Source organism: Vidua macroura, chromosome 9 (genome assembly GCF_024509145.1).
Source record: "Vidua macroura isolate BioBank_ID:100142 chromosome 9, ASM2450914v1, whole genome shotgun sequence".
Classification (NCBI taxonomy): domain Eukaryota; kingdom Metazoa; phylum Chordata; class Aves; order Passeriformes; family Viduidae; genus Vidua; species Vidua macroura.
Window position 1 is genome coordinate 30,552,470 of NC_071579.1, and position 27,328 is coordinate 30,579,797.

The 27,328-nt window shown below is 45.5% G+C and overlaps 1 protein-coding gene across 11 annotated transcripts in view; it reads right to left on the reverse strand.

Annotated features, from left to right (window-relative positions):
* Positions 1 to 2,335: 2,335 nt before the first annotated feature.
* The window catches only part of DOCK7 (dedicator of cytokinesis 7), a 95,058-nt gene continuing 70,065 nt past the window's right edge, over positions 2,336 to 27,328 (reverse strand). For 3 of the 11 annotated variants that reach the window (XM_053985250.1, XM_053985245.1, XM_053985248.1), the window contains 21 exons: positions 26,454 to 26,623; positions 25,495 to 25,649; positions 24,683 to 24,865; positions 24,130 to 24,265; positions 23,007 to 23,103; positions 20,615 to 20,711; positions 19,690 to 19,824; positions 18,915 to 19,067; positions 18,320 to 18,478; positions 17,950 to 18,050; positions 17,011 to 17,203; positions 16,383 to 16,526; positions 15,480 to 15,611; positions 14,890 to 14,904; positions 9,580 to 9,705; positions 8,647 to 8,736; positions 7,595 to 7,831; positions 6,202 to 6,345; positions 5,313 to 5,419; positions 4,192 to 4,359; positions 2,336 to 2,877 (listed from right to left, as the gene is read on the reverse strand). In XM_053985250.1, coding sequence (XP_053841225.1) covers positions 2,835 to 2,877; positions 4,192 to 4,359; positions 5,313 to 5,419; positions 6,202 to 6,345; positions 7,595 to 7,831; positions 8,647 to 8,736; positions 9,580 to 9,705; positions 14,890 to 14,904; positions 15,480 to 15,611; positions 16,383 to 16,526; positions 17,011 to 17,203; positions 17,950 to 18,050; positions 18,320 to 18,478; positions 18,915 to 19,067; positions 19,690 to 19,824; positions 20,615 to 20,711; positions 23,007 to 23,103; positions 24,130 to 24,265; positions 24,683 to 24,865; positions 25,495 to 25,649; positions 26,454 to 26,623 — 2,785 coding nt within the window. In that variant the 3' untranslated portion in view covers positions 2,336 to 2,834. Of the gene's footprint in view, positions 2,878 to 4,191; positions 4,360 to 5,312; positions 5,420 to 6,201; positions 6,346 to 7,594; positions 7,832 to 8,646; positions 8,737 to 9,579; positions 9,715 to 14,889; positions 14,905 to 15,479; positions 15,612 to 16,382; positions 16,527 to 17,010; positions 17,204 to 17,949; positions 18,051 to 18,319; positions 18,479 to 18,914; positions 19,068 to 19,689; positions 19,825 to 20,614; positions 20,712 to 22,533; positions 22,552 to 23,006; positions 23,104 to 24,129; positions 24,266 to 24,682; positions 24,866 to 25,494; positions 25,650 to 26,453; positions 26,624 to 27,328 lie in introns of all 11 variants that reach the window. The other 8 variants (XM_053985251.1, XM_053985246.1, XM_053985249.1 and 5 more) reach the window with 5 other exon arrangements.

The window sequence follows — 27,328 nt, forward strand, 5'->3', positions numbered from 1 at the left end:
TTGATGCTTTGTTAAGAATGTACATAAGAAATAAAAAAGTTATGATCAGCATCTGAGACAAGCAGATCAGCCTGTTGTGTTTGGAAAGGGGAAAGCAGAAAGGGAAAGGGCTTTGGGAACAGTTACAAAAAGGCTGGGACACTATCTAAAAGAATTAAAGTGCTTTTAGAATACATTCTGTGGCTTTTAGCTGGTTCTTGAACAGTACCTCCTAATTTGAAGGTACTTTTGACTACAGTTGTGAGATTAAGGAAAAACATTGCAAAACCAAAACCATTTGCACTAAATCCTAGAGATGAAAATCCCAAATTGTCTGTCAGAGAATTGAAAGTGACTCCTATAAACTAATAATTAAAATCTTAACAAACATGACTCAGAAAAAGGGGATTGTTCAGTCTGTCCCAGCATGGATGGAATGACATCAAGTGTTACTGCAGGCTTTGAGCATGCCCTGGATATAATTCACCTTTTTCCACTACAAATTAATTTATTTACAGGAAAACACCTAAAAACCTCTGCCTAGTTAATTCTGCAATACTTAATTTTTACTATCTTTTATTATAATGTTGTATAAACATGGAGGTAAAGTCAGGAAAAATCGCTTTTAGTGCATTTTCCATGTTAGGTTTGACCTCTGATTGTTGTACAGGCCTTGATTTCGCAGCATAAAAAATCTGCAATGACAAAATACACTTTCCCTTTTCCAAAGCACTGCATCATAATAATAAATAATTCCAGAGTCTAAACCAAGAAAAAGCTACATTACAAAAATATCAGTAATCTTACCTTGCAAGGGCAGCTCAATCCCATTACAGAATGCAATTTTTTAGGCTTTGCTGAATTTCAGCCTGCAAATGAAAGTTTATTTTTCCACACCTGGCGCAAGACTTTATCTTTTTCATTCAACTGCAGCATCAGGAATGTTCCAAGGAAACAAAATACCATTATTTACACCAAAATAGGATGTCAGGAAGACTCAGCTGCCTTCCATCATCCCAGCACAGCTTGGGAGGAGATTCTTTGTGGCAGCTGAAGAGAAAACAGCTTCAGCTGGAAGATGCTGAATGAAAACCCCTCCTCTGGCACAGGGAGAGGGATTGGGGGTGGATTTTTGGGATATTCACTCAAGCACCACTTGCCACCCCCCTGAACTTGTTGCTTGTGATTCCTGTCCTGGAGTAGGACCGCTGTAAATTAAAGTTTCATCCTTTCACGGCTCCTGGGATTTGTTTGCACTGTGTAAATATTTTTAATGCCTCTTCCTGTAAATCTCTTCCAAAGCCCTTCCCTGCTTCCTTAATATTTTCCATTCTGAGATTCCCTGACTCTTGTAGCACCTCCAAGGCCTTGTCAGCACCCCTGGGCTTTGCAAGAGCCTTGGAATATCCATGAAAAGTTTGGAATTTTCCTTCTGCAGGGAACTCCATGCAGGTGTTCCCATGCTCTGCCCTGTGACACAGAACCAATTCAGGATTATTCTGTTCCAGGGAAGCTTGCAGAGCCTGGCACACATAACACCAACCACTGTGCAGCTGTTGGGATAACAGAGCATGGGAGAAGTCTCCAAGGACCTAAAATAAGTAACAGGAAGGGGAAAAAAAAGACCCTCCCCACCCTAAACCTTCAGTGCTGCTGCAGAAGGGGGCACTTCATGTATAAACCCATTTTCCCTTCTATTTTATATATAAAGAGTATGTTTATCAAATTCAAGTTTTGTGTGTCTATCTGGTTTTTTATGCATATTTAAATATTTATGGAGAGAGAATAAATGTGTTTAATCACACACCACCTCTTCCAGGGGACTTTGTTCACCACAGAGAGGAAAAATAGTAAGGACAAGATTTAGGAGTTGTGGACTCAGCTCCAAATCTGATGTTTCCTCAAAGTGCAGTGTTAGACCTCAAAATATCTGCTGCAAAACACACCTTTCTTCACATAAACAGCAATGCAAAGAATGCTTTGCACCCTTTTAAATTGTGACACCATTTTAGGTGCTTTTGCCCTGTGAAATTAGGCTTTAAATTAAAACATGGACACAAAATGAGTTTAGTTCCATGGACACTGCTAATTCCAGGGGTGAGGAGATGCTGGGACCTCCCAGCTGCTGGAGATGTCCATGAACACACAGAAGTGAAGCTGAAACTTCCCCTGATGGACTGAAGGAGGTGAAGAGGTACCAAGCTGTGCCTGGTACTGTGGAATTATTCTTTGTTTGCAGCAAAAGAACAGGGATAATAAACAATCAGCACTTGGTTAATTAATGGTACCATGACTTACCTTGCTCTGAACCTTTTCCCCAAGGATGCTGAGCCCTGAAGTCCAAATGCACAGGGAATTAAAGTGTAAACATTCACATATTTAATAGTACCATCAAAATAACCATCAGCATCATCACTACATTAAAAACTTCCAAAATGCATTTGCGTATGGTCCTAATATAAATTAAATATAGGAACTAAAAGTAAAATAAATTTAACATTAGGTAATGCTATAAATAAAGGTAAATGCGTTTAGTGTACCTTTGAGTCATAAAAATGCCTTAAAAAACAGGTAAGTTTACAGCTCATCACCAATACTCTGGATACCACTGCCATGATGGTTTTTTTTTTTTCTTTTCAAACATTGAGAAGTCTACATTTGACAATTCAGAATGAATTTTTGGCCACTGAACACTTTGATGGAGGAAGAGGTGTGTGGGATGTCCAGGATGAAGTCCAAGTTTTATTTCACAATAAAACTTCTTTGATTCCCAGCGCTGATAACAAGGCTCTTTTTCTTTTCAAAACCTTAATTTTTTAAGTGCTTTTTTTTTTTTATTTTGGTTTTTAACTCGTTTAGATTTCCATTTTGCGAAGGCTCATCCTGCTGAAGGAGTCTCTGAGGGAGAGAAAATACAATGATGAGCTCAGATTTTCCATGGTGAAATAAGAAACCTCACCAGATGAATGACTCTGAATTGATTTCCAGAATTTCCTAGAACTGGTTACAACAAAAATTAAGTCCACTGGCATTAAAATTCGTTGCTTTTCCAAGGAATTGGGTTTGGGTTTGTATCTGGGATCATCCAGAGCACTGACAGAAAGTTTAATTCCTGTGTATGCACAGAAGCAGCACAAACATCTGCACAACTGAAATCATATTTAGATCTTTCAAACACATCCCTGAAGTGGAATTTGCCAGGAATACTTGGAGTTGGACTCAGTGATCCTTGTGGGATCCTTCCAACTCAGGATATTCTATGATTTTCAGGGTATTTTATGTCATACCTGTATGAGGCTCCCTGCACAGGAAGATGAGATGATAATTACCACACCAAAAGCATTTGTAGGGTTCCTGGCTGGGCAGGGAGGGAAACTCTGCTACTCCCACCATGCCAGCCAGGAAAATTTGCCAGGGAACAGCTGGGACACAGAGGTGGGGAGAGCTCCAGCATCCCAAAGCTGGGAAGGGAGGGAAAGGACCTTCCTGCAGCACTCCCAGCCAGAAACCCCCTGAGTTCATCTCCAGGAACATCCAGCCTTGCCCTGCTGCCAGGGAACTTCACAGGGGTCACAGATTCCTGCTGGGAACCACTCCTGGCCTGTTCTGGGAGCCACAGCCTGGCTGGAAAGTGACTGTACCCAAAATCCCCCTGCTCAGCCATGACCTGCACATGGAGGTTTTGGTCACCCCAAACCTGGAATTTTCCCAGACCACCTGGAGCACCCTGCCCTGGCACAAGGTGTCCATGGCAGGGGGTGGGACTGGATGGTGTTTAAGACCTTTCCAACCCAAACCTTTCTGCGATCCTGTGATTCCCACAGGGATTTTTATGTCCTGTCTCACACAAACCCAATCTCCAGCTTCCTGGTCTTCCAGCACCAACAATTTTCCCCCCCTGGAGCGCCTCATCCCAGTTTCATTGGGAATAAATTCCTGCCATGCTGAGGGTGGTTTTGCATCTAAAAAGAATGGGATGCAGGATGGAAACAAACAAAAAACCCCAACTGTCCTAGCTGAGGAACAGAAGGAACGTTGCAAACACCACCTACCACAGCTGCTGGGAAGGGAACGTGCTCTCAGGAGGGACAGAAGGGAAAAGGGACGGGCTCAGCCAGGAGAGCCTTAAACAAACGGATGACGCAGGATCCCGGGAAGTTCAGAGCCCTCAGTTTCACACCCTGTGCCCCAAGAGGAACCCCAAATATGCACCTGTGGCACGTGACAGGCAGCACTGCCTTGTAGAGCTGTGGGATCTTCCTGTTGATCAGGGGCTGCAGAGCCTCCTTGAGCCGGTGGTAGTTGCGCTCCAGCTCCCGCTGATATTCCTTCTGGTCCGGCCCGATCAGGCTCTTGTTCTTCCTCAGGGCATCCTCACACCTGCAACACAAACCCTGTGAGAGCTGGGCACGCAGGAAGAGCCCCTGGCCACAGGTTTGTTCATCCAATAGTACAAAAACAGCCACTCTGTCCCTCTGGGATCACAGGGAATATCCTTTGTCTTGTCTTTTGGTGATCAGCTGAACCACCTGGTGTCCAGGGGGCAAGGAGAGGGTGTCACATCTCCCATTTCCAGAGTGACAACTCCTTTTTTATTGTCATTTAGCCTCCAGTTACATCTTTCCTCTCTGAAGAGAAATGAAAACTCATTTCCACAGAGCCACTTCCAGTCCCAGAGGATTTAAAGACGGATAGAATCAGGAGAGATTAATAAATAGCAGCCTGGGATGTTCATCAAGAACTCTTCTGCTTGCAAAGATGTAATTTAAATAAAGGGTAGGAAAACAACTGTATCAGCAAAGCCATTTATTTCACAAGGAAAAACTATGCTTCCACTGGATCTATTTGCTCACAGCATTTCAATTATTTTGGTGGTTTTTTAAATTTCTTGGTGCTGTAAAAGATGCTGGGCTGAGCCTGCAGTGTGCATGACTCAAGGAAAGTAAAACAGCCAGCACATTTCTCCAGGGAATTGTGCCAGCATCCCTCCACTCTGCTTGGAGAAATTCACTTCAGAAAGAAATTTCATCTCCTGGCCACTCCAGCAGTTCCTCCTGACCCTGCCAGGCTGGGAGCTCTGGCCTGTTGTGATTTCTGGGACTCTTCACAGCTGAGCTGGGATCAATTCCTTCCTGCTAAAGGACCATGAAGGGCCATGAAGCCAGGGAGCAGCAGCACCAACAGGGAAGGGCTGGGCAGGTGAGGAATGAGCTGCACATGGAACCTGGGCAGGTGGAGGGACACCAGGACAGCCCTGGGTCACTGCACGTGTCCCTGCCTGGGGTGGCAGCAGCCACTGCACCTGGCAGGTGCCCTGGGGACCCTTTCCATACCTTTTGGTGAAGTCCTTGAAGCAGAGGCGGAGTTTGTTGTGGTGTCTGAAGAGCTTTGGATCGTTGGGGATTTCAGACAAGAAAACTTGTGCAACTTCTAATGGTCCCTTTAGGAGAAGAAGGACCACAGTGAGCTTCTGGAAATTGTCTGTCACATCCAATCACTGGAGAAAGTTCAGCCACACAGAAAACATCCACAAAACACAACATTTCCTTACACAAAGCATCCTAAAGAGCTGCAGCTGGGAAATCTGGTGTAAATCACCAACCTCAGTGACAACTGAGTCTCCTTTAGGCCTTGCTTTGTTTTATTTAAAACTCTGCTTTTGGAAAACAGTGTGAGAAACTGCACAGATTCTCCATTTGTTTTCCTTTATAAGGACTCCTGACAAAGTTTGCTCAACTCACAACTGAGGCAAAGTTTAAACAATGCAGATGGAAGCCAGGGAGTGTTTGCCAGCACCACAAACTCAACCCAGCACTCAGAACTCCAGCTGATTTTTATCCAGCTTGTGCACTGTGCTTTACTCAGGCTCCTTCAGCTTTTCCTCAGTTTTTCTCCACTGCTCTCCATTTTGTTAAAAATCCACAGCAGGACACAATCCTGCAGAGCCTGGCTAACAAAGGGAAAGTTTAGGGAAGAGGAGCAGGCAGAAACAACTGCAAGTGCCAGGAAGGAGCAGCAACTGAGGGAGGGATGTTCCTTCCCAGTTTCTTTCCACATTTTCAAGACTCTTACCCAAACAGCAAAATCACAGCTGGCCTAGACCTACCCTTAAGTGACCTTAAACACATCCCACAGACCAAACAGGGAAAAAATTCCAAGGGGATTGAGAAACAAGGCCCAAGGCTGTGCACTCGCAGAGTCCAGCTGGGAAATGATCCTCACCTGATTCACTGTGGTACCTACTGATCCCTGCAGCACCATCTGCAGCATCTTGGGGTCTGCAGGGTCTTGGTGGGTGGCAAAAGCCAATTCCTGGGTTTTCTTCTGCATGTCCTCGATGGCGACTTCGATGGGGGTCAAAATGATCTAAGCAAGAAGCCAGAAGAGGATTTTTGTTATGGCTGAGCTTGGCAACCAGGCACAGACCTCCAGGAACACCACAGTGGGGTGGTGCTGGAACACTGGATGCTGAGAATTTTAGACTTTCTGTGCTGACTAGACACTAACCCCCAAGAGAACACTGCATTTGACCTAAAACCATAAAAAAAGCTTCCAAAATTAAATAATAAAACTAGGATTATAAATATGTAAATTTTAAAAGTATATAACATCACATTATAAAAAAACTTAGAATTTAAAATTTTTAAATCTAATATATTTAAAAAAAAATAAAATTTTTAAACAAAAACTAATCCTTCTTCATAAATTTAATTATATAATTTTAAAAATCCACCTGATAAACTACAAATGTATGAAATGAAAAATAAAAATAATAATATTTATTATTCCTTAATTAAACAATTTATCCTTAAAAAAACATATTAAAAACTACAACTCCATTTTTAATGTATTAAAATACTATAAATTCATAGTATTTATAAAACTATAATAAACAATTATAAACTATTTATAAACAATTATAAAACCATAATATAAATTACGAAATAATAAACATCTTAATCCAAACAAAAAAATAGCATCTCACACATTTAATCCCAACCTTAAGAAACAAAAAAACAAAACAAAACAAAACCAAACAAACAAACAAATAAAAACCCCAAAAAATTCCACAGGGTGACACCACTAAGGGGTGGAGGATACCAAGAGGATCTCAGAAATGCATCATCTTGGCTTGGTGACATCAATAAAAGGTTTGATTTTTAGATGTGTTTCTGGGCACCCAGAGCTGTCTGAGATGTTTCTGAGCAGCACTCGTGTCCCTTTGGGTCGCTGCTCACAGCGTCCCAGTGACCACATCTGATCCTGCCCACCCTTGGAAAATTAACAAACCTCCGTTATCACAGAACCGTGGAATGGTTGGGTGGGAAGGGCTCTTAAAGCTCATCCCATTCCACCCCACCATGGGCAGGACACCTTCCCTAGACCAGGCTGCTCCAACACCAATCCAGCCCGGCCTGCAGAGCTCTCCAAGGACCCCTGCATGTACCAGGTCTGGAGGTGGTGGGGCAGCCACATCCCTAAACCAGTCTGGGCTTAGTTAGGGTTGAACAGCAACGGGGAGAAGTCCCAAGGAGCTCCTAGGGCAAGCTGGAACGGGAGCTGAAGGAGCCTCCCGCAGTGCCAGGCACCGTTTCCCACCCAGCTCCAGCCTCACCTCCTCCTTGTGGATGACGTTGATCCTGGTTTTGATGTAGGGGAAGGCGTGGGAGGTGGTGAGGATGGTCTTGCGCTTGAACTGCTCGTGCAGGTCGCCGTGGGCGCGGCCGTCCAGCGTGAAGGGCGTGCAGTACATGAAGCGCCGCAGGTTGTAGTTCTTGTCGAAGTAGGTGATCCTGTCCTTCATCTCGTACGTGTCGAAGTAGGGCTCCACGTAGGTGATCTGGATGTAGGCCTGCAGGGCCAGCAGGGAATGTGCTCCTCAGCTGAACTGGCCCAGCTGGAGCTGCGTCCTCCCAACACCACTGCACAAACTAGGGCTGGGTTTTGCTTTCAAAAATCCCGCTCACAGCGGAGGGACCGAGGTGCTGCCACCAGTTTGTGAGGTGGGTAAAGCACAGCTCGCTGTCCTTCCCTTCTCATGCCTTTCACATCATGGAATCATGCAATGGTTTGTGTGGAAGGCAGCTTAAAGCCCATCCAGCCCATCTGTACCACAGGCAGGGACACTTTCCCCTAAACCAGGCTGCTCCAGCCGGCCTCGGACACTTCCAGGGATCCAGGGGCAGCCACAGCTTCTCTGGGCACCCTGTGCCAGGGCCTGCCCACCTCACAGTGGATTTCTCCCCAGTATCCAATCTAAACTCTTCCTTGCCCTGCCCTGAGCCACAGTCCTGTTTCCCAGACCTGCTCCTGCTCTTTCTGCTACTCTTAAAGGATGTGGCACAGAGGTGACAAAACGCTGCAGCTGCACAAAAGCCCAGGAATGGCACAGCCCCGCCTTCCTTGCACCCAGCAGAGCAAGGCCAGCACAGCCTCTGTCCTTTCACCTCCTCCCTTCCCACCCACCACTACCAGGGCAGGGAAGGGAATGGTCAATTCTGCATCCCTTGCTGGAATGATTTTCCCAAACTCTCCTCCCAAGCAGTCACAAGATGCTCAGTACGTGGATTTTGTCGCCCACGTGGTGAAATTCAGGGGAGAATTTGTCCCACTGCATTTTCAGCCATTCTACCTGTTCTACCTCCACAGCTGCACTTGTGTCCTTACCTTGTTGGGATCAAGTTTACATTTGTCCACAGGGTTTGAGTCCTTGATCACTTCCAGCACATCTTCCCCAAACCGTTCTCCATAAAACCCCTACAACCAAGGAGAAAGGAAAAAAACATCAAATGCAGCCCTGATGGGGGCTGGGGGGCAAAGGCACACTCAGGGAGGTGAAGCTCCACATGCCTTTGACAGAATGTGATCTGCTGAACCCAGGAGAATTCCAACAGTCACATTCCAGAGGCAATGGGAAAAAACAAGCCCTGGAAAGCAGGAGAGCCTTCCAACAGTGCCTTTGTTCTGAACGAGGCATTTGGGTTTGTTTTGTGTCTGTGTGCAACTAAAATGGGTCATTTTGGGACCCACTGGTATTGGAAATGATAGAATGTTTAAATTTCAGGTAATAATTTACATTAACATTTAAATTAATTGTTTTAATCATAACCTATATATATATATTAATTATAAATACTGCATTACTCTTAAATTACCCTTTGCCAGCATTTAAAAACATTGCCATAACCTACTTTTGTGGGAGCACAGCCTGGGAAAATTAATGAAGCTTTAAGTTTTGATAAACCCACTCTGCTGTGCTTCAATGAACAAAGCCTGAGACAGACAGATGGACTGTTCTGGAAGGCAGAATTTATGGACCACAAGGACATCTTGGAGAAACCAGAAGATAAAGAAGAGACTAACAAAGACTCAGTCTATGCCTTGGGAAGACCCTACTGGAGGAAAAAGGTAATGGGAACACCACAGATTTTCAGGGAGAGTCTCTGATCAGGGAATTCCTCTCCTCCCACAGAGATGGCACCAGCAGGAGGGCAGGGGACACCAGCCCCAGCTCTCAGACACCCAAACTGCTTCTCTGAGGGGCTGTTCCTGTGAAACAACTGATGGGAAGCACTTAAACTTCCAGAGAAACCCTCTCACCTCCAGCCGATGGGAGATTTCAGCCAATTTGGTTATTGCAGGTTCCTTGTAAACAAACTCTTGCTCATCCAGGTCTCCAAACTTAGTTCCATAAAAACCAACTCGGAAGTAGGTGCCAAACATCCTCTTTCCATCCTAGGGATGGAGAAACAAGAGGTTATTTCAGGGTGGAGACATGCACACCCTCAAGCACGGCTGCAGGCAGGCTCCTGAATTTATGCAAAAAATTAAAAGAAATTAAAAAACAAGGGAAAAAAATTAGAAAGAAAGAAGGGAAAGACAAAAAAAAAAAAAAAAAAAACCACACCTAGAACTCAGCATGGATGCATTTAGCAGCAAACACCACAATGGAATTATAAACTAACATGGAATTCTATGGATCAGTTACGACCATTAGCCCAAACCTGCAATGACTTCTCCCAACCCAGGAGGAGCCTGGAGGTGCCATCGTGGAATTATGGAATGGTTTGTGTTGGGAGGGACCTCAAAGCCCATCCAGTGCCACCCCTGCCATGGGCAGAGACATCTCCCACTATCCCAGGGTGCTCCAAGCCCAGTCCAACCTGGCCTGGGACATTTCCAGGGATCAAGGGGCAGCCACAGCTGCGCTGGGAACTTGAGACTCCCCACCCTCACAGGGAACAATTCCTTCCCAATATCCCACCTAAATCTATTCTCTTTCAGCTTAAGAAGCATCAGATGTCTCTGAGAGGCAGCCAAAGGCAAATCCCTTTGTTGGGATCATTATCTGAGGCTCTCCAAAGCCTCTGCAGAGACCCTGCAGGGGTCAGACACCCCTGGGATCACCCAGCATGGATTCCCCCCAAATCCAGCCTCCAGGAATTGCAGGGTTGGGCCCAAGTCAATGTCCAGTTCAGTCACACACACACACACAAGTGCTTTTGAACCAGCATTCCAGCTGGGAGGTGTTACACTCTCTAGGAACTGTCTAGGAGAGAGGGCCAAAGTCACTCCTGGTGAAAGCAGATGCAATCCTGTGCCATGTACCTGCTTCCAGGGGAGCCAGTGGTGAATTTGGCCCCGAAACGCAACAAAAGGAGAGAAACAAGAAAGATTTTTTGCTGGAAAGGCAACGGAGAAAATCTGATTAAAAGAGAGAGAGAGAGAGAGAAGAAAAATGCTTTAAAAATTAAACACACCTTGCTTGTGTTAAAGAACTCACGCTGCATGCACAAACCAGGGATGCCTTTCAGCAAGAAACTCCAAAATGTTCACCTTTACTCTCATGAGAAAGTGTGATGCTGTAAAGGACACAGTGTCCCTGAGCTGGGTTAGGTTTTGGCTTCAAACAGCCCTTACAGGTGTCCTGGCTGCCAGGTTTTATTTTAGTATTTTGCTATGGCAAAACTGATCTCTTGTGGTGATGGTGAACACGATCTATGGAAGGCAAAGAGGATAAATAAGCCAAACTAAAATAAAAAAAATCCTTCAGGTAAACTCCAGACTGCAAAAACCACTGGCATCTCCTGGCTGGAGGAAAGTCTGGAGCATCCCCCTGGAGGTACCTGAGGGCCAAAAACTTCCACTTCAGAGCTGAACTCTGCCCTCCTGAAGGCACCTGGGGTCAGTAGCAGCCCTCATCCCAAAAAAGCAACACCTGGCTGTGCCCAGGCTGCCAGGAGCCTGCTCTAGAGCCTGTCCTTCTGGGAATCCTCCTGCAGAGGGGCTCTTTTCCAGCCCCACTGCCAGGGCTTTCTGCACACCACAGGATCCCAGGAGCCCTCCCAGGGTGGGAACTCCAGCTGCAGAGCTGCTGCTGTTTTACTGATGTTGCCATTCCCTGGACTCCCTGTCTTTGCCCAGTGCCCATCTCTCTGGATCCATGCAGGATTGAGCTACTGAACCCTTTTTTCCTCATCACTACCTTTTCAAAGCCACAGTTTTGGGTAACGTTATCCACACTAAAACCCCTCAACACCCAGCATTTCCAGCTTCCAGCTCACTGTCACAGACAGAAGGTTCTGACTCCAGGGCTCCTTTCTCAAAGTCCTTCCCAAGGCAGCACCTGGTGGAAGGTGGGGCTGGAACCTGATCTCTTTAAGGTATTTTCCAACCCAAACCATTCCATGACTCCGTGCGTGCCTGGGGGGAGCTGCCACATGGATCAGCTCCCCAGGGCCAGCACGAGGCTTGGCCATGCTCCATGGGCAAGTTTGTGGGATCCTGCCCCAAGCCTGGCACTGGGTGGTTGAGGACACACTGATTTCTAATTAATGAGCTTTCTCCTTCCTCCTGGGCCAGGGGTTTCCAGGGTAGGAAGCATTTGCAGAACCAGATCCCTACAAATGAGTTTTTGCCACAGACACCTGCCCAGGCAGCCCCTTGTTACAGGCAGGGTAAAAATGATAAGGGAGGAAGAGAATGCTGTCTGTTGATCAGCAAAAAAATCACTGAGGAGTCCTGCTGGCATGTACCAAAGGCATAAAATAAAGAGTTTTGGAGCACTGGGGAGCCCCAGGAGTGGCAGAGCTCCAGGGAAGCCTGGTGAGATTCCCTGTCCCTGTGTGAGGTCAGCTCCCAGCTCATCCCCATGCTGCTCTGGCTCTCCCTGGTAAATCCAGATGTTGAATCTCTGTTAAAGAGATTCCAGAGGCAGCAGTGAGGAGCACTGTCAGCCCCTGATGTGACTCATGCTGGGAATCTGTCCCTGAAAGCGAGGGAATGGGAGCAAATCCCTTTGGGGGAAACACTTCCAGACCATTCCTGGCCTCCCAGAGATAATCAGGAGCTGCCACTTCCCTGGGATCAGCTCCATGCCTGGCATTAGGGATAGGGATGGCTCTGTACTGGGATCTCAAACTCAGCCAACACCAAACCACTTCCCAGCCACAGCAGGGAAAACTGAACAAATAATTTCATGCTCCGTGGTCTTGTTTCTGGCAAGAGCTAAAAATGCAGATATGAGGGAGGAATTATTAAAAGCATCGTATCTCCTATTATTTTATCAAAAAATAATAGGATTTTGGGAGGAGAAGAGAATGAAGGTGAACACTGAATAGCCATCACACAACTGGCAGAGCAGGTAACAGCCACCATGACTTATGAAGGTTCATGATTTGTTATTATGCATGGTAAATACCTTTTCAAATTGCTGGGAATAAAGTTTTGGGGTTATCTCTTGCACGCACACAAAAAGCTTTGCCAACAAGATTTGGGGGAAAAAAAAAGATAAATCAGGTGCAAGAGGGATCATTGCTTCCTCCACCAGGAGAGCAGCAGCTGCCTGAAGGATGCAGGAACAAAAGCAACTCCTTCAAAATGCAGAATCCAACCCATCTTTACCAAACTTAGCACTGTTATTTTCCTGCTCAATTTTAATCCAAGGTCCTTTGCCGTGTTGCCAACTACTACAGTCTTCCAATATTGATTTTTTGGGAAAGAATCAGCTCCTGGAGCCCTGTTATCCACTGGCAACCTCCCCATGCACAGCTTAAAAAGAGTTTTTAAATTCTCATGGTGCAGTATGAAAAGACTTTTTCTTAATTTTCCTAATTGGAAAGCAAAAAATTAGAATGAATTCAACATTTATTCCATGAATAAGCACACAAAGCCCATCAGTTGGTGTGTTTAAGGAGAGCTCAGGAATGCTCTGGTGCCAGACCCAGGACACTGCAATGCTTGTAGTTGGCAACACAACATTCCTTGTGTCATGAGGGGGGTGCTGCTGTTGGCATAGCTCTTTGCTAAAATGAAATTGGGGGATCCACAGTGTAAAATAAAACGAAACAAAAAAAAAAAAAACAAAAAAGGGGAGGTGGGGGGAAAAGGGGCAGAGAAAGGGAAAAAAAAATTCCACAAGTAGGAACTTACCACAACAGACAATAGTAAGAGTGGGGAGGAGGGTCAGCAACCAGGGCGATAGAGGAGAAAACAGAAAGTATTTAATTAGGGAAATTCCATAAAACAAACAAGCAGCAAATTGGCAGCAAATAAATTTTAAAATTAAAAAAAAAAAAAAAAAAAAAAAGGGGTGAGCATCCATTAAAATATTTAAAATCAGGGCAGGATAAAAAAGGGCAAAACATGCAACAAACCTGAAAGCTACAAAGCACAAAGGTCAGAAAAAGTGTGGCAATGAAGGAGCACGATGACAGACGAGAGCTGAACCCACGGTGTCTTTTACCATGCAGTAAAACATGACCAAGTGGTGTTAGAATCATAACCAATGGCAGGAGTCTCTCCAGGGGTCGATTTAGGGGCAGAATAATAAAATAGATGCTCACAGGCCTTGTTGGCTTGAACACATTTACATAATTTCCACACCTAGCACAGGCTGTCTGCTGGGCTGTGTCTGCCTGGACCTTCCATGGGGACAAGGGGATGACTTCTATGGCCAGCCCTGAAGTGTCAGGGTTTATTTTAAGCTGCTCAATTTCCATTTTTTGCCAGGCTGGAATTGAAACTGACATTCAGACATCACCAGCCTAAATTATGTCCCACAACACCAAAGGTTTTTTTTGTCTCAGCCTCGGTTCAGTAAATGTGTGGTGGAAACCTGGAGGGAGATGGCCCAAAATGAGCTGCCTGATCCATAGAAAAGCAAAAATAAACTGGAAAGATGAAGCCTAAACAAAGAACATCATATTCACAGAGCATTTTAGTGCTTTCTGAGACTTCTCCATGCTCATGCACCCACTGTGCCAACTGGATTAGGGCTGGAGTCAAAGTGGCCCTGCAGATGAATCAATTGCTTTGTCCATTTTTAATCCAAAAGCGTGGTTCTCGTGCTGTGTGTTGCAGAACTGTGAGCACACAGCCTCCTCAAAAACCCAGGCAGCAAAAGTGGCCCCAGTTAACACAACTGAGTCCTTTTACTGCCAGATAAACCCCTACATAAATTGACTGAGAACAGAAGGAAGCAGTTTCTCCTCTGAGATCAAAGGTGCACCTGCAGCAAACCAGGTTTGTGTTTGGTACCTCTGAGCATTGGTGCTTAAATCGACCCCTGTGGGTGGGGTGAAAATATGGTATGGAGGGATGATTTTCTGTGTCAATGCTGATGGAAAGAAATATAAACAAATTATAAAAACAAACTAGTGATGATACAGTGGCTCATTCACCAAAGAACCTCATTAGTGGAACACGTCAGCATCCATGCACTACCTACAGCTGCTTATGAAGAAATTCCTACTACAACCATGGTTTATTGGGATTTCTTTGGTTAATGAATTGTTTTAAACAGCAGACAGCAACAGAAATACCCACAACTAGCACATGTGGGCAAGCGTTGGCGTGAGTCATCTGGAAACTCAATTAGTGTTCTTTGCTAACTAAGATGGAGTTACCTACCTCCCAGCCAGTACTCTGTGTGATAAAAAGTAAAAAGGGCATGTCACAGAAACCAAAAAAAAAAGTTTCAAAGGCCAAAACATGACCAGCAATAAGCCTGCAATGGTTTCAATGGTTCTAAGTCATCATGCATCCAAAGCAGCCTCCTCTGGCCCAGCACAGCCAGGCCCTCACAGCCCTTAATTAAGCTGGTGGCTTTTGCACCATCCAAGTTTGGAAAGGTTCCTTCAATTCTTTAACCACCACATGAACAAATAAACCCCCCAGCATTTCTGGATGTTACCTACCAAGCTAAAGGCAAGGTACAGTGGGTTTTCCCAGCATGCAAAATACAGTTTAAAAGAACATCTGAAAGGGTAAACTGGAATTTTGAAGTCTTGGATAGTTCTGAAGTTATAACAAATCTTGGTACATTATGTTCTCTCATGTTAAATTCCAGAAAAAAAACTGTTGATGATCCTTGTGTTTACTGTGGATCACCATTTGACAATTCTCCTGGAATCTGAGAATAATGGTTTTTCATTTTCCTTGCACTGAGCATTTGAAGTTTCTTCACAATTCACCCTGCAGCTGAAAATTCAAACCATTACCTGGTGAACAATCTTGCTGAATGCTTCCTGCAGTTTACCATGAATAGTAGACAACTTCTTGGCATCTCTGTTGGCTTCATGAATAGGAATAAGGACTTTGTAAACCTCATTAACTGCTTCATACATGCCAGCCTACAAAAATAAGGCCCATCAGATTGCTCCATCAATTCAACAGCCAGAATTACACACACAGCATTTAAATGATAAAACTGCAAAATGAAAAGGTGGCTGAGACTCCACTGTGGGATAATCACATCATTTCTTGAAATGTACCCAGAGATAAATGGAATAAAATCCTCAGTTATCCCTGCAATCAAGAGCCTGGTGCATTACATCTTGCTGTCAGTAATTAGAATCATTAACATAACCAATCCTGGGATATTTTGGATGGACACAGGCACAAGAGCAAAACAGTCTAACAGGATCCTAACCAAATTGATGGGAATCGAATACAGAAAAGCTCAAATGCACATTTCAGCTTTTTCTGTTCAGCACATCTTCAGCCCCTGTGACTTCTGCATCCACTTCTGGCAGCCCAGAAGAGATGGACTTGGGAAGATCCCCAGGATCTCTCTCATGGAGTGGGTCCAGCCCACCGTGGGCAGTCACTGCACAGAGGGGCTTAGCAGGAATTCCAGGTTTTTGCCCTGGATTTATTGCTGCTAGTGCTTAAGCCCATTGAATGACACTTCACGTTCTGTCGTGGGAATTAATCCACTCTTTTTCCTTGGTTTACTCCAGAGGGCAAACCAGGCTGTCTTAAACAATTAAAACTCCAATTGCTCTGTGCAAATTAAGCATTTATAATAGAATTATACACTCAGAGAGAAAACATTTTCCTTCCTACTGCCCAGCAGTGTGAGGTTGCTGGAGAAGGGAGGTAAAGAAATGAAAGTCTTCTACCATGGAGAAAGATGCTGCAGCCTGTTCCAGCAATCCCACCAGACCAGCTTCTGTAAAATACTTCCCAGAACAGATTCCTTCTTCATCTGGGGACACAACATCATCAGAAACTGCTGACTCTTCCAAAACATTGGAAGATATGTTCTGGGGAGATACAAGAGATAAAAATACATTTACTCAATTCAAACAACACTCAACACTTTCAATACTTTGAAAGCTGATTTGCAGTCAAATCCTGGACTTCCTATAGAGGTGGCTTTCTATTTTTGTAGAGTACATATATAAAATATAGCTTTCTATTTTTGTGGAGCATACACATAAAATATGGCTATTTTTATAGAGTATATATGTAAAATATTGCCATTTTCGTAGTGCATATAAAAACATATCTATTTTTGTAGAGTATATGTGTAAAATATTGCAATTCTTGTAGTGTATATATAAAAAACATCTATTTATACATCTATCTGTATAAAACACACATTTCTCTTCTCACAGAGCAGCATTTCATTCATGCAACAAACAGTGAGCACGGTCTGAGGATGTAGGCACAGAACTCCCAGCACATGGAAACACTTTGCAGCTCAGTAGCAAAGCCCAAAAACCCCTTAGAGAGGATGATGCCCACCTGGAATGTCACACAGCCCACAGGGAGGTATTTCCTGTCCTCCAGCATGCTCAGGTACTCGGCCACCAGGGCTGCAGAGTGCACCAGGCACTGGGCAGACTCGGCGTGGTTGCTCCTCTCGGAATGTTTCCCAGCCATGTTCTGCAGCCATGTCAGCCGCAGGTCAGGGGAATTCTGGTAGCCCTTGGCAATCCTAAAGGGAGAGAAAACCTCTGTGATTCCATGGCCTTTCCTTCTGAACCAGCACAGCCCTTCAGCATGGCTTTTTCACACTGTATTTAGTCACTTCTGCTTAAACATCAACCCCCCCTTGGTGCTGTGTGGAAATTCCTGAGACAAGAAGCTGTTGAGATGGGAAGTCACCCATGTGGTGGGTGAGCAGTGGGTGATGCTGAAGCTCCTGACCAAAGCCCATGTTTCACTGAGACTGATGGCAATCCAAAGGTGTGGCACAATCACAGCACACCCACCTGGCTCCCTGCAACAAAACCTCTGCTGGCCACTAAGAAGCCTTCAGGGCCATTTGTGCAGACAGCACCATGAAATTTGGCACTTGGGAGCTTCACTTGGCTCTGGAATATCTTTTGCATATGGACACCGTTGTATGTAAAAAAGCCTTTTGGGCAAGCAGGTGCTGGAAGACCCCCAAGTTTTCCCTGAAGCAAGCAGGGAGAGTTCCCTACTCAGGTGGAAGATGAGATTTCCAGGGATGGCTGGGGAATGAAAACTACTTTTATCCAAGATAAGCTGCTTAAAAGCTGCCTAACAAAACCTCTCAGCACCACATTCAAACACAACAGACAGGCATATATTGCTCTGTCAGCAGTACGACCCAAAACTGCTCCAAAATCAAGTCCTGTAAGTGCCCAAATGTGCAGCATTTGAGCCCAAACCCACGTGGAGCACTGACATCTCCTGTCCCTGCAGTGCCAACTCTACCTGTACATCAGGTCAATCAGCATTTCTGGATCTTCCTGGTGCTCCTTCATTTTAACTGTGTCTGACAGGATCATATGGAGGTTGAACACCAAATCCTGGACCTGGGAAAAATAAGCTGCTGTGAAGAACTGGCAATGGGAAAACTGAGCTACACATTGTTACGTGAGGAAAACGGTCACTCTGAATCTTTGTGTGTTTGCATCTTGTCAGAACTAATCAAAGACCTGAGTTTTATGTGATTAGATGACTAAAAAAACCAAAACCCAAACCCTTTCCAGGGAATGCATGCAAATTCCAGTTCTGGATGGAGGTTTAGGCATAGCCTGTTAATGAAGTACATATTAATTGTCTTGTGGTTTATGTCTTTTACCTGGTCAGGAAACGTTGTCTCCCTGAGTTCCAGATCTTCTTCAGCATATGTCAGAATAGTCTTGAGGGAACGCCGCAGAAATTCTTCATTGAAGTTCTGAGATGTCCCCACCAGGGATGAGAGGGACATGGTCACCTGCATCTTCACTCTGGCAAAGTTCTGCAATATAGATGTTATTATGTTATTTCAGCAGCCTGGAGACAGAGCAATACCAGTGCTTTGGTCATGGCACTCTCCTCCTGACTTGATAATGAAAACTGAAGTTTTACAAGAAAGGCTGTCTCAGAGCAATGATTAGAATAAACCTGGTGCTGCCAGACGTCACAATGTGATGATTATTCAGTTCCAGATAAAGGTTCTCCTGCAAAAATATTAGTGTTGTCTGTTTGTAGCTGGTCTCCTCTCACACATAAAACATCCTTGGTCCCTGTTGGTTTTGGTTTGGTCAAGCCTTAAAATCTGGAATCCCATCATCTTTGCTGTCAATCCCCTCAGAGCCCCAGGCCCAGAACCAGGGTGTGGGGGACTGTACCCAAAGCCAGCAGCCCCCAGCCCCGTTATCTGCAATAACCCAGTGAAGAGCAGCAGGACTCACGTTCCCAATCTCGAAGTTCTGCCTCATGAGGAGGTACAGGGAGGCACTGGCGTGGGACCTGATGGTGTTGACGCTGCTGCTGCAGTGCCTCAGGAGCCTCAGGCACAGGTCTGCACACTGCTCTGTCTCCTCCTCAAACAGCAGCTCAGGGAACTGGAAAACAGCAGGAGAGGAAATCAGTGCTTGGACAGGCAGGAATGAGCACTCAGACAAACAGGCAGCAGTGAGGTTGCACTGCAATTAGAGGGAGCCCAACCCCTCTCTTTTGAGGGGAATGATGCTCATTTCAATCACTTTACAGCAAGGCAAAACTGGCAGCACTGGAAGGCAACTCATTTTACCTTCCCCTCCAGCTTGCTCCTACATCTACACCCTCACACTGATTTACAACACTCCCAAAATCTGAGGCTTAAAACTTTGAGCTTCTCCCTGCACACCTACAGAAACTGGGAAATAAATCCATTTAAAGTGAGATTTGTCCAGCTTAAACCCCACCTGTGCCTTGAGCTCCCCACTGAGCAGATGCCTCTTCCCACCCAGTGCCAGCCAGCAGGAACCCACATCCCATCCAGGGTGCACCTTTTGGTGCAGCCAAGCCCAAAATGCAGAAATGCAGGGAAATGCCCATGAAAACCAGGCCAGGCTACACTGCCTGAAAATTCATACTGCCCAAAATAGTAATTGCTTGGGGAAGTGACCCCATACAAAGGAAGAAACAGTGCCTTCCTCCCTCAGTGCTGCTCAGGGTGGAATTCTGCCCCCCCAGGGGATTCACCTTTGAGACCAAAGCTCTCTGTGTGGCAAAGCAGTGCTGGAGGTAAAGGGCACTTTGGTTGCAGGCCATGCTGTGCAGCAGCACTTTGAGCACCCCGCCGAGGATGCTCTCCTTGGACTCCGTCACGGACACGGTCTGCAAAGGGAAACCAAGACTCCATGAGAAAAATGGGAAACCAAGACTCCATGAGAAAAATGAACCTCCTATGTCCCTGTCCATGTGGGAGAGAGCAAATAGCTCAGAACAAAAGCCCTTTGCATGAGGAAATTACCCCCTTAGCTGGGCCTGCCAAACAGCCCCATTCTGAGGCTGTGAGGAACACCTGATCCGCAGATAAAGCAGGTGGAATTGGGAATTCTTTGTCCTCAGCGAGGCTCTGACTTTTGGGGAAATTGTTCTGCTAGAGGGAAAGCCCAAAGCTGGGCTCTAGCTGGGTTATTAAGGCACAAATTCAATCCCTGGGATTCCTGGGTGTCTCTGCAGATCAGAGGTGGATTTGGGAAGCATGGTCCTGCCTGCTCCCAGTCTGTGCCCAGGTTCAGCTGTACAGAAATCAGGGGACAAAGTGAGTACAGGTCCAGGAGGCTGACCTGGAACTCAGTGATTTGAGGCAGGTTTGGGAAGAACTGGAGGAACTATTTGGGATAGGGTAAGATTTGGAGATTTTTACAGTTCATTCCTGAATAACTATTTCTTATACTACAAGGAAGGGAGAATCTTCAAATTCTCAATTTCAAGACTGAAGGAAGGTATTGGTATATAAAACCAGATTTTTTTTGTTCCAGGCTGGGATTTGGAGAGGCATCACCCCCTTCCTGCTGCAGCTGAACAGCTCTCTCAGCACTGAGGCAGTTTTGTTTAACAAAGTGCTGCCTGGCCAGGTGACTGTAATTCCATTACATCTCCATTTTCTTATCAGCCTCACCTGTACAACTATCTCTAGAGTATCCAAAATTATCAGGTTGGCTTCTGTTGCAAGATTCCCATCGATGAGTGCTTCGTGTTCTATCTCTGCCCTTGACCTGATCAGAGGAAACAAAGAAGTAAAATTACTTCCTGATTAAGGAACAGACCTACATATTTTCCAGTCAAAAATGTTCTCTCACGAGCAAGAAAATCCCAGTTACAGTTTGTATATTTATCACTGGACAACACCACAAAGATATTTCAATGCACCCCCTGAGTGGACAGGAAGGAAAACTCAGTTTTTTACAAGTACAGACTTACAGAGGCTTCACGTTCATCATGCTTGGAGAGCTCACACTGCTCTCTGACACTTCACTGCTCTCCCAGGAACACAACAGCAGGTTAGAAGCCCAGTCCAACCCCGAAGTGGCTCAGCAGCATCGTTAGGCATGCGACAGCACGACCAGGAACAGGACATGTGGCTTTATGCTGCGGACACACGGTGGTGCTACACGAGCTGGGAACCTGCACTCCCACTGGGAGCAGCACAGTGCAGCCTGCCAGGCTGCAATCTTATCTCTCCAAGCTACACTGCATTTCATCATTGAAGCACAACTTCCTCTCTCAGTTAAAGGACAAGGTTTTCGCTGTTCCATGCCAGGCACTCACTTTCCTGGAAAGCCTTGCAAAGTCCAGACACCCACTCACACTTGTGGCTCCAGGAATTCAGGACAATCAGCCCCTTCCAGTGACACCAGCTGCACTAGGCAGAGATCCAGGAATGTAATCAAAGAGCCCAACCCTGGCCTGCCCTGCCATAGGTGCCATCTCTGACAGACTCGTGCCAGGCTAAATCCCAGCAGGAGGGTGATCAAAATCCCAGAAAAACACACAGAAGGAGGGAAAAACGATCTGTCTCCTGGAGCTGTATTGCAGCAGCCCTTCCCTGCCACACTCCACATTCTCTGGGAGCTGGCTCACACCTCCAACATCTCCAGGACAAAAGTTTTGGGACCTGGCCCCACATAAAATAATACCATCTGCATAAAAAGACAGCAGGTGCAAGCTGTGCACAGCCCTTGGAGTGAAAAGTCTTGTTTATGGGGTTTCAAAGGGCCAGGCTCTACCTACACACAGAGGACACAGCAGACCCAGTCACAGCAAACAGGGGTTAGAAAGCAGCTCTAGACAGTTTTATCTAAGCAGCTCATTTTTGTGAGGTAAAACACCATCCTTTGACCATCAAGGAATTACACAGCTGTTAAATGTGAACTTGAGGTCCTTCTGTGAAGGACAGAACTCAGACCCAGTGCTGGCAGTGAACTGCTGAGTCTTTCAGGCCAAATTCTAATCTGGTGTGATTCTGAAATTTATATCTACATCACTGCAGGGTGAAATACCCTGGTCATTTGGCTTTCCCAATGACTCAACAGGACTGGAGCCTTGGACAAAAAGCCATTACTTGTCATAAGGAGAAATTACATTTGTGTGTGGGACAAAACAACTAAAGGCTGTGAAGAATTGCTTTCTACTCCAGGAAGAGTCAACGTCTGCAAGGATAAAATTTGGCCTGATCTCCATCTGGGTCTGAGGACCTCATTCCTCAGTTTCTTCAGAGCTTCACTTGGGCTGAGGTTGCCTCCCTAGGATAAGGAACAATTCTTTTGCTGGGAGATGGAGACTGCAGGTTGCAATTTGAGGAGACAGAAAACGTGCACAGCAAAGCTCAAACACAACTCCTGAGCCCTCTGGATTAAACAACGCCAAGAGAGGGAATTTTCAAGGAAAAGGGTGTAATAAGCCAAAAGAGCTCATTCCAGTCAGTTGCACACACACACTGAGAAGTTCTGCCAAGCATCACAAACAACGCTGTGATGATTGAGTCTGCAGATGTACAAAATGGCAATTTATAAGAACTGCACACCAATGCTACAGTACCTGGCTGGTTTGTGGCTTCTAAAAGCACAGCACATGTGGAAAAACAATCAAAGTGATGGATTAGGACAGGAAAGGAAAGCGAGCTTTGAGAACTCCAGAATGCTCTTATGGAATAAAGGAAATATGACATGAGATATAAATGCTATCTGTGGAAACTCTTAATGGATCTTTCCTCTAAATTACAGCTCAGGGCAGGGTTTTAAGACAGTAATGGATTGTATAAATCTCTTTAAATCTGATTTGGAAGTCTGAGGAAGCAAGGGACAGTGGGAAGGCAAAGAGTTGGGAGGGCAGTGTTGGAGTAAAAGCTATTTGCCTTTTTGTTTTTTGCAATGTCAGCCCTGTGCATCTGAGGGCTCAAACCTGCTGGCACAAGGGCTGAGTGGCTGCTGGCAGTGACCTTCTGTGGGGAGGGGGACCCTGCTCTCACAGGCCTGGCACAGGGGTAGAGCAGAAGGATAAGGCAGAGTTACTTGTCAAGCTTCTCTGTGTTCTGCCGCCAGTGAGTCATATCCTTTCTCCATCTCAGATTCTCTTGACTTCCAAAGGCACTCCCAGAAGGGCTCCTCTCTGCAGGGTAACAGCAAAACAACAGCAGTCAGCTGATGCTCACTTCAGCTGCACGAGCAGCAGCTCCAGATCTGCTCACAAGTGGCAGGTGGCAACAAAGATGATTTTCTAGAGCCTGAGGCTCTGTGGCACTCACCCAGGATGTTTACATGGCCCTAATTCTGTCACTGCTGAGTGGCATGAGACACAGAGAGAAAGCTGAGACACTCACTGGTGAGAGGAGTCCCTTCCTTGGACTGCACAAGGAGCCTGAGTGTGCCAACCCTCAGCATTCCAACACTGCTGTCCTCGACTGGCACCCAGCAATGTTCTCCAGGTGGTGCCAAGACCCCCCTTTCCCACCTGACAATTTTTTGTTCTCATTGCTGCAAGGGCAGGGGAATTTCAAGTAATAAAAGTAATCCGGCCACAGTAAGAAAAAAATAAAGGTTCCCATCTCTGAAGCGATTCCTGAATTATGGCTCTAAACTACTTATCCACCTTAGCCCACAAGGACAGGCTCGTGTGGCAGAGCAGGAGACAAAACCACAGCTCTGATTCTTGTCCTAACCCCTGGGCCACCCTCTGAATTTTGAGTGTTCCTAAAAATTACTGGGTTTTACAAACATTAGAAATCACCAGAAGGTGCCTGTTAGCCCAACTACAGCTACTTCAAGGTTCCTTAAGTCAGCAGAAATGTCCAGGCATTTTCAGAGCTGTCAGAGCAAGTTTGTTTTTCAGGCAGTTTGTTTTTCTCTCTGATCCTTGAACAGGACACTCTAGAAGATGCTACACTGGAAAAAACTAAGGCAAGAACACCCCATAAATGAGATGTGATCTCACTTAAAAAGCCAATCAAGTAGCAAATAAAGTGTCTGCAATTTAGGAAAGGTGTAGAGATTTTGCAGAGCTAGGGAAGGATGCTGCAAACAGCTTTCCTAAGGGCCTCTTTGTATCCCACACCACAGATGGGTGCAAATAATTGTTAGGGATGGGAGGAGCAGCTTTTGGAAAAAAAGGGGTGGCACAGAGGACTCCTTTACTTACCCAGCTGTCCTCTACTTCTTCGGACCATTTCCTGCCTTGCCCCTATGCTGCCCAAAATTGCTTCTTCAAGTTTGGCTCTCATGTCTTTTGACTTCTTAAACGTCAGACTGTTCATTCTTTCAAACACTTTCTTGCCCTGCAAATTCCAAACAAAACCATGAGGGAAGATTCTTTCAATTGGGGATATTTGCTAAGAGTTAACAACTCAAAATATCTGAAGACATGCAGTAAGAAAGGAATACAGATTAAGTTGGTAGGTAGATAAAACACTCAAATTCCAGCATTGCTACAGAAAACTCTCTTTTCAAAGTGACACTGCAGCAGTTCCCAGATGAGGGGCAAGCAGCACAAACTGCTTGAGAAGTGGAACGAGGCACAGACACTCACATGGCTGGGAAGTAAACATGGGAAAAGCCTGGCCTTGGGATTGTGAATACAGGAAATACTTTGGAGAGAGCAGGAAATGCCTTTCTGCAGTCGTGTAAAGGACGGCAGCGTAAAGGTCCTCGGCAGGGCCCAGGAGGGACTCCAGGGGGTTCCAGCCTGGCAGTACCTTGTACTCAAAGCAGGAGACACAGAGATAGAGCAGGTCCAGCAGGCGGTTGAGCTGCAGCACTGACAGGTCAGTGAACCACTTCTGCAGGACGCTCTCGTCCGCGTTCTTCAGCACCCAGAGCAGGCAGATGAGGAGGCTGCGGCTGGACTCTGTTGAGAAGGTGGAGTGCTGCCTGCCACTCTGAAACACAGATCAGGACAGGCCTTCACATTCCATCACCACAGAGTGAGTTTCTTCCCTTGACATAACTGTAATAACCTCAGCAGCTTAGGGGTTAAGCAGAGGGGCTGCATGTTATCTCATGCATCTATCAGTGTCTCACTGAGAGTGCACCTAAACCCCAGCAAAAAGGGGTCATGGTCCTGGAGTAAAGGCAAGAGAAGGCAGAAATGGGAGGGTCTGCTTGCTACCAGAATCAGGATGCCCTCTCTGTGCAGAGAACAGGGAAAATAGCCCCTCCTTGTCTTCAGCCAGGTGGGATTTACCTGGGGTAGAATTTGTTCTTAGGGTTTAAAGCTCATAGTGACTACTGCACTTCACAGAGGTTTTATAAGATTGTTTCAGAACAGAAGAATCTTTATCAGGAAAGAGAATTCTCCCACTTTATGAGGTTTGTTGATTCCTATCCCTCCTTGGCATTTTCTTATGCCCCTCTGATACACACACAGCAACATGCAAACGTGGTTTGTCCCCCTTGTTGCCCCTCTGCACACCAACTGCAAACTGATGTAGGTCCCCACAGAACCTGCTGAATATTTGCTGGTTGACACAGACTGAGGGTCAGGAAATGAGGAGAGAGGGATTTGTACCGAAGAAGGGAGTAGGAAACTGCTGGGCCTGGTGAGCTGGGGGACAGAAGTCCCTGCAATGGCCATGGCCACTGTCTGGTTGATCATGCTGCCACCCTCATTCTCATAATCGTCCACGGCGACACAGCTCGGCCTCCCCCGCTGGTTGTGACTCTCTGCAGAGAAATACACGACTTTAGTCAAGCCCCAAATCAAGGCTTCACCCCCCAGACTCCATCCATAGTGCTGGTCTCACTGAGCTGGGAATGCAAACTGAAAATCATCCCACTTGAGAGGTCCTGCAAAGAACAGGACAATGATTTGAGGCCATGAAAGCAAAGAAAGCAATTCCCAAATGCAACTTACACAACCTCAGTACCTGAAACCCTTCTAACAACAGCCCTTTTGTCCCTTTGAATACTCCAAATCCCTTCCTGCAGCTTTATTGTGTCATGGAACTCAGAGGATGTAGAGGAGAACTTTAAATTCCAAACTATTCCTGACTCCCTGCCCCGATTTGAAATAACTTCTGCTGCTCTTTGGGACACTTTGCAAAGCACCTCTGAAAAAGAACTGCTGATGGAGCACGTGACAGGAGGAAGACGAGGAATTCTGCTTATCCTCTGGAATTAGGAACTCTGCTTATCCTTTGGATTTAGGGACTCTGGTACAGTGTGAGGGGTGACTTTTTAAGCAGGTCAGAGACATAGATGGAAGCTGGCTCTGCATTTACATCAGCCAGTGGGATGTAAACTAAAATGCACTGCTTTATTTTTTTATTTCATGCCAACAAGTGGGCAAATGCTTGAGTGTTAACAGGCATTGAAGGCACATTTTGCAAGTGAAAACAAACACGAAAAAATGCCAAAATCGCAATTCAGAAACAACCTCATCCAACAGCAAAGGCGTTGATAATTCAATTTTTTAACCCAACCACCCATTCTGGCGAGCAGACAGCCAAGGCAGAGAATATCAAATACCTGTGAAGTCATAGAGCTGAGGCACAGTTTCCATGATCACGCCAATCAGAGGTAGATACAGCATTGCCACCCGGGCCTTTACCTGGGGGTCAGAGTACCGTGGGTCCGAGTCGTGGCTGGACAGCAGGTTGTGTACCATGTTGATGACCTTCTTATGCAATCCAAATAAACTGTTAAAAGACAGTTGGGTCACGCACATTAGTTAATATCTTCAAAGCAAACTCTCTTTTGTAACTAAGGGGCTTCAAAAAGGAAGGAAAAAAAGAAAAAAAATCCCGCTTTTTATTTTTAACTTCGTGCGGACTGCCGTTGCATGGGTTTTTTTGATCTCCCATGGATTTTACAGATGGTTGGCTGGTTTTTCACTGTGCCTTGTAAAATGGGCAAAAATATCTCATGGAATGCACACTCAGTATAACGTGAACACTCTCATATATTCCATTAAAAACCCCCAAAGTCCCAGCTACTGCTATGCTGAAGCATTCAACCTACTAAAAACTCTTAGAAAAAACTTAGGAAATTTGGAAAACAGGGAGAGAAACTTGAGAGGACAGTGGGTTTAGTAAAACTATTAATTGTATTCTTTTTTTTTGTTGCTATTTAACACCATTTACACAGAGACAAACCCTCCTAAACCAGAACATTGCTTTAATCAAATGATTAGGAAGTTTCTGCTTCAGCTTCCCACCCTACCCCATGCAATTACTGAACCAAAACAGGAGACTGTAGATCCATAATTCTGAATAAAAAGTGGCAAAGACATGAAGGGATAGAAGGAAAAATAGCCAAAATGGCTTCTGTCATTATTCAGATGCAAACACTGGCAGAGCCCTTCTGTAGAGCACCATGTGTGACTCTCCTTGAAACACAAAAAC